We start from the raw sequence: 16,381 nt of genomic DNA, 5'->3' as shown, positions 1-16,381 counted from the left end.
CAGTTTAGTATAATTATTCATAGATGGTGTGTTCTCCTTATCTCCGTGTGGTTTCCTCCTGATGCTCTGGTGGTGGTCTAAAAGTTCGATGGATTGGAGAATTAAACTGTCCAGAATATTATCTTTTGTTATTTTACTACATGGATCTGGTTCAAGACAGTTTTACCAATGTGAATATGATGTTTTTCAGGGAGGTCCAGGAAACAGAGGGTTCCCTGGTGCTGATGGACTGCCAGGACCAAAGGTAGAGTTTATTCTCCACTTTCTGTTCCTGGAAATCACATAGTAATGATTCTAGTTGTTTTAATTGAAATCATTATTTGTCTTTTTTCAAAGGGTGCTCTAGGAGATCGTGGAACATCGGGCCCACCAGGACCAAAAGCTTCTCTCGGAGACCCCGGGCGTACGGGAGAACCTGGTCTACCAGGTGCAAGGGTAACACAAGAGCTTGGCATTTTACTTTTCAGCAACATTAGCTTTTAACTCATTCACTACGTCTAAATGTTTATTTCTATCCCCTCAATTTCCAATAGTTTTGTTCTGATCACTTTTCCACAGGGTCTCACTGGAACCCCTGGAGTCCAGGGGGCCGAGGGCAAGCCAGGTCCACTGGTAGGTCACAGGGTTTTCATTACAATTACTAGACATTTGTTTTAAGGTTACAATGAATCATCAGTGTTGGTTAAAACCAAGTTTGCGTCTTCTAAAGGGGGCCCCAGGTGAAGATGGTCGTCCAGGCCCCGCAGGGTCCATCGGAAACAGAGGCCCCGCAGGAACCATGGGAGTACCGGGTCCCAAGGGCTTCAATGTGAGGCTGCAGAATTACTTAGTCACTGTCAGATTAGTCTGTTCATTTATTGTTCCGTTTCTAATCAAAAACATGTTTTAATCTCAGGGTGACCCAGGAAAGACCGGAGAACAAGGATCTCCTGGAGTGCTGGGTCAAAGAGTGAGTACTGTCTAGGAATCTAGACTTTGTTTGTTGGACACAGAAACCGTTATCAGATCAAATATATACATTTAACTCATAAATCAGCGGTACATTTCTGTACTGTGTTTACTTTACAACAGAAATCATTAGTTGGGTAATTTAACATTACCTAAAACTCCCACACACCTTCAGGAGACCAGGTCCCCTCCAGGTGTTTAATGTGCAGGTTTGTTAACTGTCACTTTGTCTTCAGGGTCCTCCAGGAAAAGATGGAGAGGTTGGCCCTGCAGGTCCCCCTGGTCCATCTGTAAGTGCCTGATTTCTTTTTTTATTACATCATTAACTCAAAACTTTTCTTTTATTGTTGTTGCAAATGACACTAAAATGATTATTGCCGTCTCTCAAAGGGCGTCGCCGGAGACAGAGGAGAGCAGGGACCTCCGGGTGTAAATGGATTCCAGGTGCGTAATTGTTTTAGGCAGGTAGTGAAATGTTGAATAAATGTGGGCGGAAGTGATGGTTGAATCTGTGCTGAACATTCATGTTTGAGGATTATTTTATTCTCTTAGGGTTTGCCTGGAAATCAAGGACCCCCTGGAGAGCCCGGCAAACCAGGAGACCTAGTGAGTCCAACAAAAACAACACAAATCTAGCTTTTAGCTCCATGACTGATGATATTTAGTGTTCCTCACAGTTGTAACATGTTTCAGATCATTTGAAAAGTGGTATTGTTTTGTTTCAACATACAACTATGTGTTTCTTTAAGGGTATTCCTGGGGAGCTTGGTTCTGTGGGTCAAATCGGACCACGGGTAGGTGACCTGCTTTCATTTTCATTAGTCTAAAGTAGATAGTGATGCTGAACACCATAACACTTACCTAATGGTGTCAATTCTGTAGGGAGAGCGTGGAATTCCTGGAGAGAGAGGAGAACTGGGTTCAACTGGTCTGCAGGGACCTAAAGGCATCCCTGGTGCACCTGGTCCCGATGGGTCAAAGGTACTATTACACTGGCATGGTATATGTGTTGTGTTTGTGTGTGTGTGTGTGTGTGTGTGTGTGTGTGTGTGTGTACAGCAAAAGTACAGAGGGATTTGGGTGAGTACAGACTAACCTGGATGTTTGTCCTTGAAGGGAAGTCCAGGTCCCCCTGGTGCTCTGGGAGATGTGGGTCCTCCAGGTCTGCAGGGAATGCCAGGAGAGAGGGGCATCTCTGGTCCTCCTGGGCCTAAAGGTGACAGAGTAAGTTGGTCATCGTCTTTGCAAAAATCCTAACCTGCGATTTAGTAAGAAGAAAGTAAAAGTTTCTGTGCAAACTCTGATCTCTACTATGACCAGTAAATAAAGGAGCATTACACTCCCCCCCTCCCCCCACCCCCCCTGCTTTTGTTCAGGGATCACTTGGTGAGAAAGGATCAGAAGGTACACCTGGAAATGACGGAGCGAGAGTAAGTAAAACACCTCTGAACACTTTCAGTCCTCATTTAAAATAAACTGAAGATGTATTTATGTAAGCTCAAAAACTTGTCACAGCTTGTTCCAAGAAATGTGTCCTCTGACGTGACTGCACAAGTTTCTCTGAACAATGAGATTGTGATGAGTGGAGATCCCCAACCAGGTTTTTTTTTTTTATTTCAACAGGGAGCTCCGGGTTCCGTTGGCCCACTCGGACCTGCTGGACCCAGCGGAGAGAAGGTACAGGCTTTATTTTCTAACATGTTTAAACACTGATATTCACCTCACAGAGATCTAAAGTTGTGATTGTCGGTTATCAGGATGCCCCCTGTGATGTCAGTTTTCGGCTTGCGCTGCTTTTACCAACATCAAATTCTTGATTTATACAACAAAGTACTGAATTACTGTCAACTTGTGACTTCTTTACAGGGAGAACCTGGACCCAAAGGACCATCCGGACCTCCAGGATCCAGAGGAATGCCTGTGCGTACACCTGGACAGTGTTTTATCTTGCACATTAAGGCCATGTTAATTGTGCTGCAATATATTAAGTCTAAGTTATATTATTGCAGGGAGCACGAGGTGACCCCGGCCCGATTGGTGCAGTTGGATTTGCTGGACCTCCCGTAAGTAGTCTGAAACACTCCTCTTTCCTTTTTGTGACCTACAATGATGCACCAGGAGGTGAACGGAGGACCACTGTCCTCAATATTACCTAATCTATACAGGGTCCTGACGGCCAACCCGGAGTGAAGGGAGAGCCTGGAGAGCAAGGCCAGAAAGGAGACGCTGGGTCTCCAGGACCACAGGGCTTGGCCGGTGCTCACGGACCTCATGTGAGTTCTAAACGTTAAGAAACAACATGAAGAAGTTGTTCTGACACATTTAAATTTAGTCAGCCACATGATATTCATAAGTGTCTCCCATCACTGGAAGTTTTGGCGAATTAAATCCCTGAACATCTATGTATCATTAGCGTACTCGTCTTCATAGAGTTTCAGATAAGCGAGCTTTAGCTTCTTCTTTGTGCCTATTTCCTAATGATGTGTCGTTTTATTTTTTAGGGTCCGGTTGGTGTTGCTGGACTGAAAGGAGGAAGAGGAACACAGGGTGCACCAGTAAGATCAGTTTATCGTTACAGAGGTGTTTTTACGAGGTGGAATTAGAAAAATAAATTATATTTATCTTGCCAAGAGTTGGATACATGATGTTTTAATTTAAAAACGCTGTTCTGTTGTTACTTCTACAAAATAAGTAAATCTTGCGTCTTGTTATGAAAGTCAGTATCTGAGGACTTTTCTGCTCGCAGGGCCCGACTGGTTTCCCCGGATCTGCAGGAAGAGTTGGACCACCGGGCCCAACTGTAAGTACTGCCCCGAGTGTGTATGAAATAACAGTCAAAGTAACAGAAAGAAGGATTTAACATAAAGATTTAGTATTTTAAGAGTCATAAATGTCTAAATACAACCAGAAGGTGATCAAATTCATATGTATTGTCTCGTAAACTTTATGCTAATACGGTATTGGAATTGTTAGTGAAGCAGAACAAATGTTGACACGCTGGAATCTCTCTCTAAAAACGTGCATTTTTTTTTTTTATCGAAAATATGACAATTTAAATACTGGGAACAGCTGCTATTTACAAACAGTTTCCTTCCACATCATTTAAAAATTACATCATCATTCAGCACTGGTGTTTGTCTCTTTAATGAGCTTCACGGTTGATGTGCATCTGTGATCAATCATGCAACAGCTCTGTGCTATACATGTTAAACTGATGTGAGCAGTATGTCAAATATTTCTACTTTAAGGCCTCAATGTTCTTTAAATCTTGATTAATAATTTAACTGTATCTGAAAACTCATTTCCATGTGTTTGAATTGTTCAACTTTCCAAAACAAACAATCCAACTTCTGCAACAAATTCACATTCTGCGACAGACATGATGTGCAGTGGACATTCAGAAAAGGAATAAACACTTCACTTCATCTATTTCACCGCTCCTACCAGGGTCCAGTCGGAGAACCCGGACCTCTGGGACCTCCAGGAAAAGAAGGTCCTGGTGGACTTCGCGGAGATCACGGACCCCCTGGAAGACAAGGAGAGCGAGGACCTGCAGGGCCACCAGGGAGCCCAGGAGACAAAGGCGACTCTGGGGAGGACGGCCCCACGGTAAACTGTTAAAACCGACATGTAGATCTGTAGCTGTGCAGTAAAACAGATTTAAAGTTCTTATTCAAAATTTATGGGAACTTTAAAAGGTTTTTTTTTTTTTTTTTTATCAATTATTGATCAATTATGGGATTTATTGATTCCTCTTCAACACAAAGTCATTTGAAATAAGTTGTAAATGTTGTAAAGACAATTTTAATCTAAATTCTTTTTTTTGTGCTTTTGTTGGTTTTAGGGTCCTGATGGTCCTCCAGGTCCATCTGGTACTACAGGACAGAGAGGCATTGTGGGTCTTCCCGGTCAGAGGGGAGAGCGTGGGATGCCGGGTCTTCCAGGACCAGCGGTGTGTGTCACTGAAATCCTGTTTACAGTTTACAGATCATAAATCATACCCAGCTTTTATTTCAGCAGTTCTACAGTGTTTAGTTGGAGCTCGTGTTTCTTCAGCTGCATTATTAGCTGCCTGTTTTCTTTTTGTAGGGTCCACCAGGAAAACAAGGATCCACAGGACCAAGTGGAGATAAAGGTCCCTCAGGTCCAGTCGGTGTTCCGGGTGCTAACGGACCTCGTGGTGATCCTGGTCCTGATGTAAGTACATTTTTTTTTTAAATTGGTTGTGGTTTAGACGTTACATACCCGAAGCTGTCTTGATGTATTTCTCTGTGTGGCCTTCAGGGTCCTGCAGGATCTGACGGTCCACCAGGAAAGGACGGCGTCCTCGGACAAAGGGTGAGAGTCCAAGAGAGTCAGAACGTGACCCGAGTGTTGCTTTACGTGTTGCAAGTGGCTGACAGGCGTTACCGTTACAGGGAGACCGAGGAGATTTTGGTCCAGAGGGACTGGTAGGTCCTCAAGGACTTCCTGGAACCCCTGGTCCTGTTGGAGCTACAGGTGACGCTGGAAAGAGAGGAGAGTCTGTAAGTGGTTTTTTTTCAGCTCCGTGATGTTTCTGTTCTTATTATTAACTATCTTATCAACAGGTTTAATGAGGACACCTGAGGGCATTCAGGGTTAGGCTTAATTTAATTGTATGGGGTAGGGATGATGTGTTCGGGTATTATTAGAGGTTGGATAGTCTCTCAGTGTTGGCAGAGGTCTGTGCTCCCGAGGGCCTTCTAATGATTCTGCTCGCTTGCAGGGCTCCAGAGGACCCGCTGGCCCACCTGGCTCGGCTGGAAAAAGAGGATTAGTGGTGAGTTTCCATCGTGAGCTTCCGTGAAACATTCTTCTTTATGAGGTGGCATTTACAAAAGTAAATTAACTTTTCAGGTCCATTTAGGTGAAACATTCATGCTGATTTTAGTGCAGAACTGCTGATACAATGACCTTTTCCATTTCGAGACAGACTAATTTACATTCAATCATTTCTAATCCAGGGACCCCAAGGACCAAGAGGAGATAAGGGTGACCTAGGTGATCATGGCGAGAGAGGGCAGAAGGGACACCGAGGATTCACCGGTTTGCAGGGACTTCCTGGACCTCCAGTAAGTTAAAGGGATGCTCACATGTTGACTCGTGAAGATTTCCTGACCCACCCAGTTTACAGTTTGAGCGTTCCTCCTTTATTCAGATGCACTATTGCCTACTTTGTTCTAAAACTAAAATGCAGTGATCAAAAGTTTAAATGCATTCACTTCACTTTAATGACTTTTGGCAAAATTTTCTGTACTTTCCACTCAGCTTTAGTCAAGCCCGCCTAAACGACTGAATACATTTCTACTTTGTTGGCTCGTTGACTGTGATATACTGGACAGTGTTGGGTTTCATCACACTGCGGAGCTGTGAGAAACCCTAAAATTGATCTAATACTATTTAAAGTTGAACTTTAAACACATTAGACCTTGACATTATTCAGTATTGTGATAGTTTAAAAGTACAAATCTCAAACTTTTTTTGTGAAGTAATCTTTTAAAGAGCCCCGCCCACGTTAGACCAGTGAGGAGAACCATCCACCCATACATCAGCTACAGTATACCTGCCTTGAGTGGTCATAGGGAAGCGAGAAATCCAGCAGGAGACGGGCTGCACACTTTGCCAGAGAAACCTCCACGCTTACCAGAAGAAACAAAAGGAAATGAATATATATCAAATATAATCTCATCACTCCATCAAACTGAGAAAACAGTTTGTCGTGTGATTTCTTTCTTTTTTTTTTTTTTTTTGGTCACTTATTCCAAAACTCTGCCCTTCATTTCTAAAAGTGCATTTGAACAATAGAGAAATAGAACCATCACGTGAGGTTTCCTGCTTTAGTATTATTCAGCAGGTCGCTGCCATGAAGGGCAAGCACACCCGAGAGGCTAATGAATATTTATTTCCTGCATTTAGGGAACAACTGGTGAGCAGGGAGCTCCAGGAATCTTTGGACCCAGCGGCCCGAGGGTAAGTGCTACAGTTACAGGAGGAAAACATGGCCTCCATCTTTTGTGATAACATAGTTTGTAATTTTTGTTACATTTGCCAACTATCATCTTGGAATTCAAAGCTAAAACCTCTTTACTGGAATGATTCAGGGGCCTCCGGGACCTATTGGGCCCTCTGGAAAGGAAGGATACTTGGGACAGACGGGGCCGATGGGACCTCCAGGAACTCGAGGACTCAGTGGAGAAATTGGACCAGAGGTATCGTTTCATTAATCCCAGAGTCTGTAAAACGCCTGAAGTTAACAGCCAGACACTTAAACTGCTGAACACGTTTTTAACAGATGTTCTTAATGTGTCTTAATGTTGTCTGTGCAAAGTTTTGACCACTAAATAAAACTAAACTAAAACCAGAAGCTAAAACACCGACTGTTCCTCTATCCACAGGGCCCTCCGGGAGAATCTGGACCCCCGGGCCCTCCCGGCCCACCAGGACCCCCCATGGCGGCGATGGACGACCTCTTCGGCGGCCCCCACGATTACGACTCCGGGCCGGAGCCTCCTCCCGAGTTCAGCGAGGACGAGGCTATGCCCAACAGCAACTCGTCCACCATCGTGCCGGTGGACCCCGGCGTTCAGGCCACCCTGAAGGCCCTCAGCAGCCAGATCAGCAGCATGAAGAGCCCCGACGGCAGCAGGAAACATCCCGCCAGGACCTGCGACGACCTGAAGAGATGCTACCCCATGAAGAAGAACGGTGAGTGGGGGTGACGGGAAGGTTTTTACACTGATCTAAACAGCCAATCTCACCTTTAACAAGATTTTTGTCACTTTGATTTTGTTGAGCAAAACTGACGAGGGGAAGAGGTGGTTTCTGAAACTCATCGTGCATTTGTTAAAGACACAAATGTCTCTGCAATATGAATTTCAGAGACCCTTCTCCATCTTTGTCCTCTAGTTTTTTGCCCTGATCTTATGAAGGTAGAAATATTGAGAGAGCTTAATACTTGTGACTGACTTAGCAGTTGCAGAATAACGGCTTCTGCTAATGTCCAAACTTGACCGTCCTTCTAAAATCCTGATTGTTTGGTTATGCAGGCGAGTACTGGGTGGACCCGAACCAAGGCAGCGCGGAGGACGCCATCAAAGTGCACTGCAACATGGACACCGGAGAGACCTGCATCTCCGCCAACCCTCCCAGCATTCCTCGTAAAGTGTGGTGGAGCTCCTCCAGGAACAAACCGGTGTGGTTCGGAGCCGACATCAACGGCGGAACACATGTGAGCGGTTACATGTTGAAGATGTGGGAGGGAGGGAGGGAGGGAGGGAAGGAAGGAGGGAGGGAGGGAGGCAGTTGTGGAGAATGAGTAGTTTAAACTTGCTTGTATTTGTGGTTCCAGTTCACTTACGGCAACAAAGATCAGCCAGCCAACGCGGTCACGGTGCAGATGACCTTCATCCGCCTGCTCTCCAAAGAGGCCTCCCAGACCATCACCTACCAGTGCAAGAACACCGTGGGCTACAAGGACGGGAAGACGGGCAACTTGAAGAAAGCCGTGATCCTCAAAGGCTCCAACGAACTGGAGCTCAAAGCAGAGGGAAACAACCGCTTCAGATATACCGTGGTGGCGGACTCCTGCTCAGTAAGTGTTTCTATGTTTGGGTCACGGCTCCGCGGTTGAGGCTGGCATCGTTCTGTATTTTGAATTTCAGCAAATCCCATGAACAGACCAAAACCAACAACAAGTTAGAAAGACAAGTCTTTCAAACTCGGTAAGTCAGAAACGTGGAACCCTTGAAATGCTTCAAAAATCTATGGCAATGAAGCATTGAGGTATTTGAAAGGACAGAACATCGCTGTCAAAGACCAAAGAGGGTCTACGAGCGTTACCGTTTGTGTGCGATAGGAACAGCCTCAAAACCTTTTTGATAACACCTCCATTTTGGATTTAGGGCCCACACAGGACACACGACTAGCCAGAGTTAAACATGCTAAGGAGACTGATATATCCTTCTGGTGTTGGGAGAGACCAAAATGGAGCTAAAAGGAGAGTAAACATTGGACTTAAATCCATCAGGTGAACACAAACACATCTCCAAATAAATAATAAAGCTGCTCCATGTGTGCACGGTGTGTAAAGAGGCAACAGTTTACTAAAAAGTTCCCCTTAACAACCAAAGGTCTGAAGTTTTTAGGATGATCAAATTTACTGTTGGTTTTGGCCTTTTTAATGGGATTTTCTGGGTTGACAAAAAAAAAACTGAAATAAAAAAAGAAAAGAAAAGAAATGCAGTGTCTAAAGTGATTCTGCAAAGAAAACACATTTCTGCAGTCAGTCTTCAGATCAGATTCATCTTTATCTGATACAGTAAAGGCAGCATTCCTGCAGAATACTTGTGCTCTTCACAGTTGCTTTAACGTTGAACCTTTTTTTTTTTTTTTGCGTCTCTTTCACAGCAAGCAAACGGCAACTGGGGCAAGACAGTTTTTGAGTACAGGACACAGAAAACAGCAAGACTTCCCATTGTGGATATTGCCCCCGTGGACATTGGCGGCCCCAATCAAGAGTTCGGCGTCGAAATCGGGCCCGTGTGCTTCTTGTAGATTCGTCAGCGGGGACGCGGCGAGGAGAATCCTGAGACTATTGAACTGACAGCTGACGCGATCAGCCACATTGTACATACGAGTAGCGAGGACTGCTCTGGTCCTGTGGCAAGATATTTATTGTGCCTTTCAACCCAGTTCAAGACATCGACGATTTGTAAGTCAGTATGAATGTTTGGAATTTACAGAAGAAAAAAAGAAACAAATTTGGAAAAAATCAGAATCATTCCTTTTGTCGTCTTTTGTATGTTTGACTTTAGGCTTCATGCATTTTGAGGTCCAAAGATTTTCGTTTTATTTAGCAAAATGTCGCCAAAGAATATAAAAGCTTTAAATTGTTACTTACGACTGCTGTTTATAAGCCCGGAACAATTTCAGCGAAGCTACGACAAACGTCCCACCACTACGACTTTTCACAGATTTGTCTATTCTTTTTTTTTAATTTTATTTTTTAATTATTTTAAATGTTTAGAATAAAGAAAACATCATTGTGGTGCTATTGAGGAAATAAAGACGGTGATGCGTTCACTGGTATTTTCTCAAGACAGTTTTGATGAACTGGTGTCTGTTTCCCAAACTCTGTACCGACCACGTACGACATTAAAAAAAAAAAAAAAAAAAAAAAAAATACACGTTTTCCACTGTCGGTTACTCAGTGTTAGCTACCTCGTCACCGAAACTGAGAAAAAAAAAAAAAAAAAAAACCCGATGACACGACGTGTAAATCTTATTGCTTCACAGGTGCTGTTGTGTAAGTAGTGTGATCCTTGTGCACTTCTCCTGGCTACGCGGTACGGGGCGGGGTTATTTTGGGGGATGCCAATAAAGATCTTTCTGTCCACGACAGAGAGACGAATAAGGTGTCATCCGAGTGGTGTGTGGTGAGTTGTAAAAAAAAAAAAAAAAAAAATTAAAAATGGTGTTTTTCCTTTCGACTTCAATATGGTGCAGTAAAAGGTAGCACAGAGCATTTTCTATTTTTATGCATGTCAGTTCCCCCTTTTGCAGTATCCTGGACTTATATGCTCTTGAACTCCTTTTTTTTTTTTATAATCAGTTTTATAGAATAAGATGGCTGTGAGTGCCTGTTTGCTTTGTATTTCTTGCTATGCAACAAATTAAACAAAATGCTTGTTAATCCCCCCAAAGCTCTTGTCATATTAATTCAGGTATAGTTTAGGTCCTGGAAGTTGGACATTTTGCACATTAACTCATTTTTAGATGTTTTGTAGGTTTAAACAAAAAAATCTTGATAATAGTTTAGGTTGTTTCTAATGTGAGCTGTTTTTCTTCAATTTTTCATGACTGTGCCTTCTAGTAAGTCTATTGTGACCGTTTGGTTCAAATTGGAGTATATTTATTATAGATTTGTAAAGTTTTTCGAGGCTTGACTGCCTGTTAACACCCCAGAGGCAGAGAGGAGGAGGAGGAGGAGGAAGAGGAGGAAGAGGGGGGGGCTTTCCACACTGGAAGGAGATGCGTTTCATCCTTTGAAAATAAATATTGAAAATACTTCTCTCTGCCTGTTCTTGTTTGGGAAGAGTTCATTTGGTCCTTTAAAGTTCTTTATGTATCATTTCAGCCTCGAGAGGATGTGAAATTTTGGGGGGGCAAAAAAACCCAACAAAACAGAGATGAACGCGATCCAATGCGACTTTCAGAGCGAAACTGGAGCTGGAAAATGAGGACAACAGCAGAGAAATTCATCAAAAGTACATGTCAGAACAGTCTCTACCAAACATTAACAGAGGATGAGAATCTGCAGCCACGCAAACAGCTGTGTGAGGAAACTCCGGCACACTGAGCGCTTTGAGCTAAATGCTAACAAAGACATCGTGCTAACATTTGCCAACAGCACCAAACACAAAACACAGCTCGAGCTGACGGGGAAGTCATTCATTTTGTAGGTATTTTGTATTACACCCACTGGTGAAAAAAAAATGGACTAGAAAAAAGGTCATAACTGACAGACAAAATGTACATTTGACAAATAGGGGAACAGTTAAGAGTACTTCATAACATGGATATTCTCAGGTTTTTAAAATGTCTTCAGTGTCAAAGTTATTAAGTTGCCTCCCTCAGAGCTACTTAATTTGCAAAAAATGCAAACTATTATAAGAAAAAAATAAAATAAAACGGGGCACAACATCCAGCCCATAGTATCCATGGCAACCACCGATGGCAACACTTCTTGTCGTAATGTCATCGGTCTCCTTTTTTCCCCCCATTTTGTGAATGCAATGCGCTTCTGTATAAAGTAAAGATTTGGTCTGTACAACACTTGATGACAATCCGTCTCATAGTTGCCGGGACATTTCAAACTAAGCCAAACATTTCCATCCTGGTGATGGCGCCACAGGCAAAGTCAGGAGATCCACAGTTATTAATTAACAAAACATTCTGAACCTAGAAGAAATTATTTCAAGCAGAAAAACAACGTCAGATAAAGTCTCACATTAATGTTATTAAATGATACAAAAAAAAAACAATGAGCAGCAGTTTTTACAGGAGTATTTTTAATCAGTGAAAGAGCAAAGTCAATGCAACCAAAGGTAAAATAATGAGAGGAGTGCTGCATGGACAGAGAAAAGGAAGATGGACGAAGATGGAGGAGGAGGAGAAGGATGGAGGGAAAGAAGGAGAAGAAGAACGAGGAGGAGGAGGAGGAGAAGGAAAAGGAGAGGAAGAACGAGGAGGAGGAGGAAAAGGAAAAGGAAAAGGAAAAGGAGAGGAAGAACGAGGAGGAGGAGGAGGAGGAAAAGGAAAAGGAGAGGAAGAACAAGGAGGAGGCGGATCACGAGGACAAAAAGGAGGAAAAGAAGAAAGAGAAGAAATAGATGACAAAAAGAAAAATAAGTAAAAAAAAAAAATACAAAGTAAATACTGGAATGGCAACTTAAACTTGTGAAATGCAGAAATATGAAAAAAAAAAAAAAAAAGTAAAAAAAAAGATTTAAAGATCAGTTCGCCAAAAACTATGAGGCTGGATTAATGAACTAGATACTGTGGAGTAAAATAAGATACGTGATGTTACGGGTGAGCTGAGAGTTCCTGTTAACGATACAGATTCCATTTATTTTTCGTGCCAGCTTGTGTTTGGCACACAAACGGGAATGTGTCAACAATACAGAATTCAAACGGTGCATACACACACATGAAAATTCTGCCACAGAGTGTACCATTGGACATGTTGGACTATATACAGCTCTCATTTGCTTGTGCCAGAAAAAGATACTCCAAATTATTCCCTCCGTATGTGTTTTTTTCTTTCTTTCTTTTTTGTAGAAAAATAAGTTCTTTTCTATAATGGATCTGAATTTTTACCTTGAAATATCGAAAAACCAATCTAAATGCAAATGCATATAAACATCAAGATGAAAACCGTGACATCTTGACTCGACCGTTGGGTTTTGGCACTTCTTCATACAAACGAGTTTAAAAGTACGCCTCGGGGGAGTCGATCCCTCTCGGCATCAGCAGCGGCCGTCGAGCGGGTCCAGAGAGAAGACGGTGCCCTCTAAGGTTAGTCCCATTTTGAACCCCTCCTGGAAGACAAACCCAGACGACAGCCGTGATGTTCACACGGCGAGATCTCATGTCCCGTTTTTTTTTTTTTTTAATTTTTTTATTGTTATTGGTAAACAGGAGGTCTGAGGCGGTCGTTCAGATCAGAGCCAATTAGAAAACTCATTAAACCTCGGAGGTTTAGAAGGAATGAAAAGAAGCGGTGTCGTCATGCAGAGTCATGCGTCGGATACAAGATGAGAAACAACAAGGCATGCGCGTTAATGGGTGAACTCCCCAGATGAGAAAAAAAAAAGAAGTCACTTTTATCGTGTAAATGTGTCCGAATGATTTTGTTATGATCTGTTATAAATCGTGATTTGATATTTGTCCCGATAGCAGAAACAGATTTGGAGACAATTATTCAAGTAATTACAACCCAATAATGAAACATTACCCGATACAACAAGTCAAATAAACATTTTAGACCATAAAAAAGCGTGTTTGCTCACATTAGTTAAGAAGTTATTGCCCATAAAAGAGCTCGGAGACAAGATGATAAATAAATATATGATAATTAATGACTCGACAGCCCGGTGGATTTTACAAACGTGCAGCAGCATTCGAAGCATGCAGGACAAAAAAACAAAAATACAAAAAATAAAAACACCGCCATGCCGGCAAGTCACAGCACAGACAGAGCACAAAGAGTACGAACCATCTCTGCCGCTACAAGTGGGAAAGGACAAGAGACATTCAGCTGTTAGTAACTGAGGAGAGGAAGCAGAGGAGACGTTTGTCAGAGCGACGCTGCCTCCTACTGGCAGCAGCCTGCCTGAAGCTCAACAGGTATTTCTAAAAGCAGAATCGTAAATGCTGCAGCTGCATTTCACGATGATGTTTTCAATCAAACGGTCTCTAAAAATGTTGTGGCTTTATGACCCAGAAGGACTGATTGCTGGTATAAACTACTGGTGACAACTGCAGCAGTGGTTCTCAAACTGTTCCTCATTGGAAGCAGAAAAAATAAACACTCCTCAACCACCACGTCAACAAACTTGCGAGTCTCATCTATTAACAATAATGAGGAATGTGGAAGCTGTAACGCGTCATATTGGAATTAAGTGAATAAAATATGCAAGTTGTATTCATTTAAATCATACTGAATAATATTTTTTTATTTATTTTAAATCAGTTTAAGGTTCAGTGTAAAGGATCTATTGTCATAATATTCCTAATTTTGTTTTTGTGAGTTCAAAATCACCTGACGCTAAGAATTGTTGTGTTTTTACATTTTCAGACAATTTTCAGAAGCTTTCGAATCCTGTGACTTGAAATGACGAGTTGAATGCAGATGTTCACTTAAATTCCTTAATTCAGCCTTTTAAAGAGACGAGTTAAAATTCTCCAGAGACAAAGTGTTTTTGTAGTTTGCCAGAAAATGAGGAGGGTTGGTATCCATGTCAGCCTTCTACACTTTTGTATCTCTTGACCTTTTACAAGGAATTCAAGTCATCTCATCAAGAACTTTGTTACACAAGTTTGAGATTTGTCATACTTTCCTGATTTCAACTTTGACCTTTGAGTATCAACCGTTAAAATGTGACTTCTTTTCGTATACATTATAGCGTCGCTTGTGTAAAACCATTATTGATTATTCGTTCCGACCTGTTGAATGAAACGATCCACAACTAGTTCCTTTCATTATTCCTGCCCTCGTTTGCGATGACCCCTCAGGGAGACCCCCGCCCACAGTTTGAGAACCACTGAGCCACGGTGTCTCTAATAAAAGCAATAAAATACGGATGAAGTTATTCTTCTTACACAGAGGGCTACTGTTGCTTTTGATAAGTCGCAATCATCTTTTTGTATCATTACTAATATTTCTGGACACAATGTAAAACTCAGCTGTTCGTTTATTGCGCCACCAAACCCCAAATACAGTTAAAGGAAAAATCCTTCCTTTGAGATATGAAGACGTTTTCACTGAACGCTGATGGAAAATGAGGTCGGAGCTGTTTGATACACAAAAGATTTGTTTGTTAATGCGGTTCTTCATGAATGCATAAGTGGTTTCATGTCCCCGACAAATGGAAATAAAGAAATTAATCTTATCCATCACTGAGGAAGCCTTTGTGCTCGAAACGATCCGTCACATCTTGATCTATTTCAACAGTATTGATTTGAATAAACAGCGGACCGGAGCTCAGTTAGAGTCGGCAAAAGGCCAATTAACGACCAAAACATCCACGGCGGTGGAATGATGATCTGTTAGAGAACCGAACGGAGTTCGTCGTGAGGCATCGCTCGACATACACGAAGCCTTCATTCATATAAACAAGTGGAAATCTTCAATCTTCAAAGTATTGGTACCGGTAGAAAACAAACAGGAGACCGGAGAGTTTAATCAGCCTCGCTGCGGAGTAAACAAGAAGAAGGGGGTCGGACGGACGGACAGACAGGCAGACAGACAGACAGGCAGACAGGAGCTCACCTGCATCTCATCCAGCTTTGACTGAATATCTGGAGGGAAGTCAGCTGACCCGCAGGTGAACGGATCAAATGGCTCAGCGCCGAACAGATCTTTCCCTACAAACACAGACAGCAGATAAACATCACAGCCAGAGACGGGGAAACAGGGATTGAACGTCTGCTGTGCAGTATACAGGGATGAGACGAGTACTGTGCGAGTATCCGGTACGAATATTGTCGTTTTGACGAGCACGACGCACACATTAGTTGCTGAACAGAATACAAAGTTAGGTACATTCATATTTTAATTTATATATATATATCTCTCACTGAAGCTCAACAATCATAAATATGTCGTTTTCTTACTGTTGTGATGAAAAACATTGCTCTGAAGCTCAATTTTGGGGTTGTTTTGTAAATGATTTTCAAATAAATAATACATTTAGCAATTGCAAATCAATCCATATCAATTTCAGGCTTTAAAGAACAACTTCCCAGAACAGCCACTTCCTTAGACCGGAAGAGTTATTTCAGTTTTTGTTAGCTAAAGTCACTCCTTGATTCTTAGTTTTCTGGAGGTCCGTCTGAAATTATTCCCGTTGTTAATTAGAAAATAAGCTTCAAAAAGCCGTGTTGTTATCAATCATCGGTGGGCGGGGCGTAGTATCGCCGGGTTTCCAATGCTCCCCAGCTCGTCAAAATATGGTCACTTCCTGCTCCTAACCACTTCGATCTGACGAAGATGGCGCCGGCCAAAATCTAAACTCGAGGCTTCATAACGGCCGTTTCCAAACCGATGGGAGATGACACTGCTGGCTGTTTCAGGCTAATATAAACCACTTCCGGTTAGTTCCTGCCCACTTCCAGATTAAGCCCCGCCCCT

At 42.5% G+C, this 16,381-nt stretch overlaps 2 protein-coding genes across 6 annotated transcripts in view; one reads left to right on the top strand and one right to left on the bottom strand.

Annotated features, from left to right (window-relative positions):
- col5a2a (collagen, type V, alpha 2a) overlaps window positions 1–10,664 on the top strand; it is a 40,666-nt gene extending 30,002 nt beyond the window's left edge. The window contains exons 24-54 of the mRNA XM_069154845.1: window positions 191–244; window positions 337–435; window positions 559–612; window positions 710–808; window positions 896–949; window positions 1,185–1,238; window positions 1,339–1,392; window positions 1,501–1,554; window positions 1,698–1,742; window positions 1,831–1,929; window positions 2,065–2,172; window positions 2,325–2,378; window positions 2,572–2,625; window positions 2,815–2,868; window positions 2,958–3,011; window positions 3,114–3,221; window positions 3,450–3,503; window positions 3,695–3,748; window positions 4,396–4,557; window positions 4,793–4,900; window positions 5,038–5,145; window positions 5,233–5,286; window positions 5,367–5,474; window positions 5,696–5,749; window positions 5,934–6,041; window positions 6,886–6,939; window positions 7,071–7,178; window positions 7,365–7,674; window positions 8,016–8,197; window positions 8,318–8,560; window positions 9,376–10,664. Of these exons, the coding sequence (XP_069010946.1) occupies window positions 191–244; window positions 337–435; window positions 559–612; window positions 710–808; window positions 896–949; window positions 1,185–1,238; window positions 1,339–1,392; window positions 1,501–1,554; window positions 1,698–1,742; window positions 1,831–1,929; window positions 2,065–2,172; window positions 2,325–2,378; window positions 2,572–2,625; window positions 2,815–2,868; window positions 2,958–3,011; window positions 3,114–3,221; window positions 3,450–3,503; window positions 3,695–3,748; window positions 4,396–4,557; window positions 4,793–4,900; window positions 5,038–5,145; window positions 5,233–5,286; window positions 5,367–5,474; window positions 5,696–5,749; window positions 5,934–6,041; window positions 6,886–6,939; window positions 7,071–7,178; window positions 7,365–7,674; window positions 8,016–8,197; window positions 8,318–8,560; window positions 9,376–9,522 (2,952 nt within the window). The 3' untranslated portion in view covers window positions 9,523–10,664. The remainder of the gene's footprint in view (window positions 1–190; window positions 245–336; window positions 436–558; window positions 613–709; window positions 809–895; window positions 950–1,184; window positions 1,239–1,338; window positions 1,393–1,500; window positions 1,555–1,697; window positions 1,743–1,830; window positions 1,930–2,064; window positions 2,173–2,324; window positions 2,379–2,571; window positions 2,626–2,814; window positions 2,869–2,957; window positions 3,012–3,113; window positions 3,222–3,449; window positions 3,504–3,694; window positions 3,749–4,395; window positions 4,558–4,792; window positions 4,901–5,037; window positions 5,146–5,232; window positions 5,287–5,366; window positions 5,475–5,695; window positions 5,750–5,933; window positions 6,042–6,885; window positions 6,940–7,070; window positions 7,179–7,364; window positions 7,675–8,015; window positions 8,198–8,317; window positions 8,561–9,375) is intronic.
- Window positions 10,665–11,403: 739 nt separating this feature from the next.
- Window positions 11,404–16,381, bottom strand: part of gulp1a (GULP PTB domain containing engulfment adaptor 1a) — an 82,982-nt gene continuing 78,004 nt past the window's right edge. For all 5 annotated transcript variants that reach the window (XM_069154848.1, XM_069154847.1, XM_069154846.1 and 2 more), the window contains 2 exons: window positions 15,521–15,615; window positions 11,404–13,067 (listed from right to left, as the gene is read on the bottom strand). In XM_069154848.1, coding sequence (XP_069010949.1) covers window positions 12,996–13,067; window positions 15,521–15,615 — 167 coding nt within the window. In that variant the 3' untranslated portion in view covers window positions 11,404–12,995. The remainder of the gene's footprint in view (window positions 13,068–15,520; window positions 15,616–16,381) is intronic.

This window comes from Embiotoca jacksoni, unplaced genomic scaffold (assembly GCF_022577435.1).
Source record: "Embiotoca jacksoni isolate LCO1_2020_lvr unplaced genomic scaffold, fEmbJac1.0.p SCAF_2, whole genome shotgun sequence".
NCBI lineage: Eukaryota > Metazoa > Chordata > Actinopteri > Embiotocidae > Embiotoca > Embiotoca jacksoni.
This window is presented reverse-complemented; position numbering and strand designations above follow the sequence as displayed.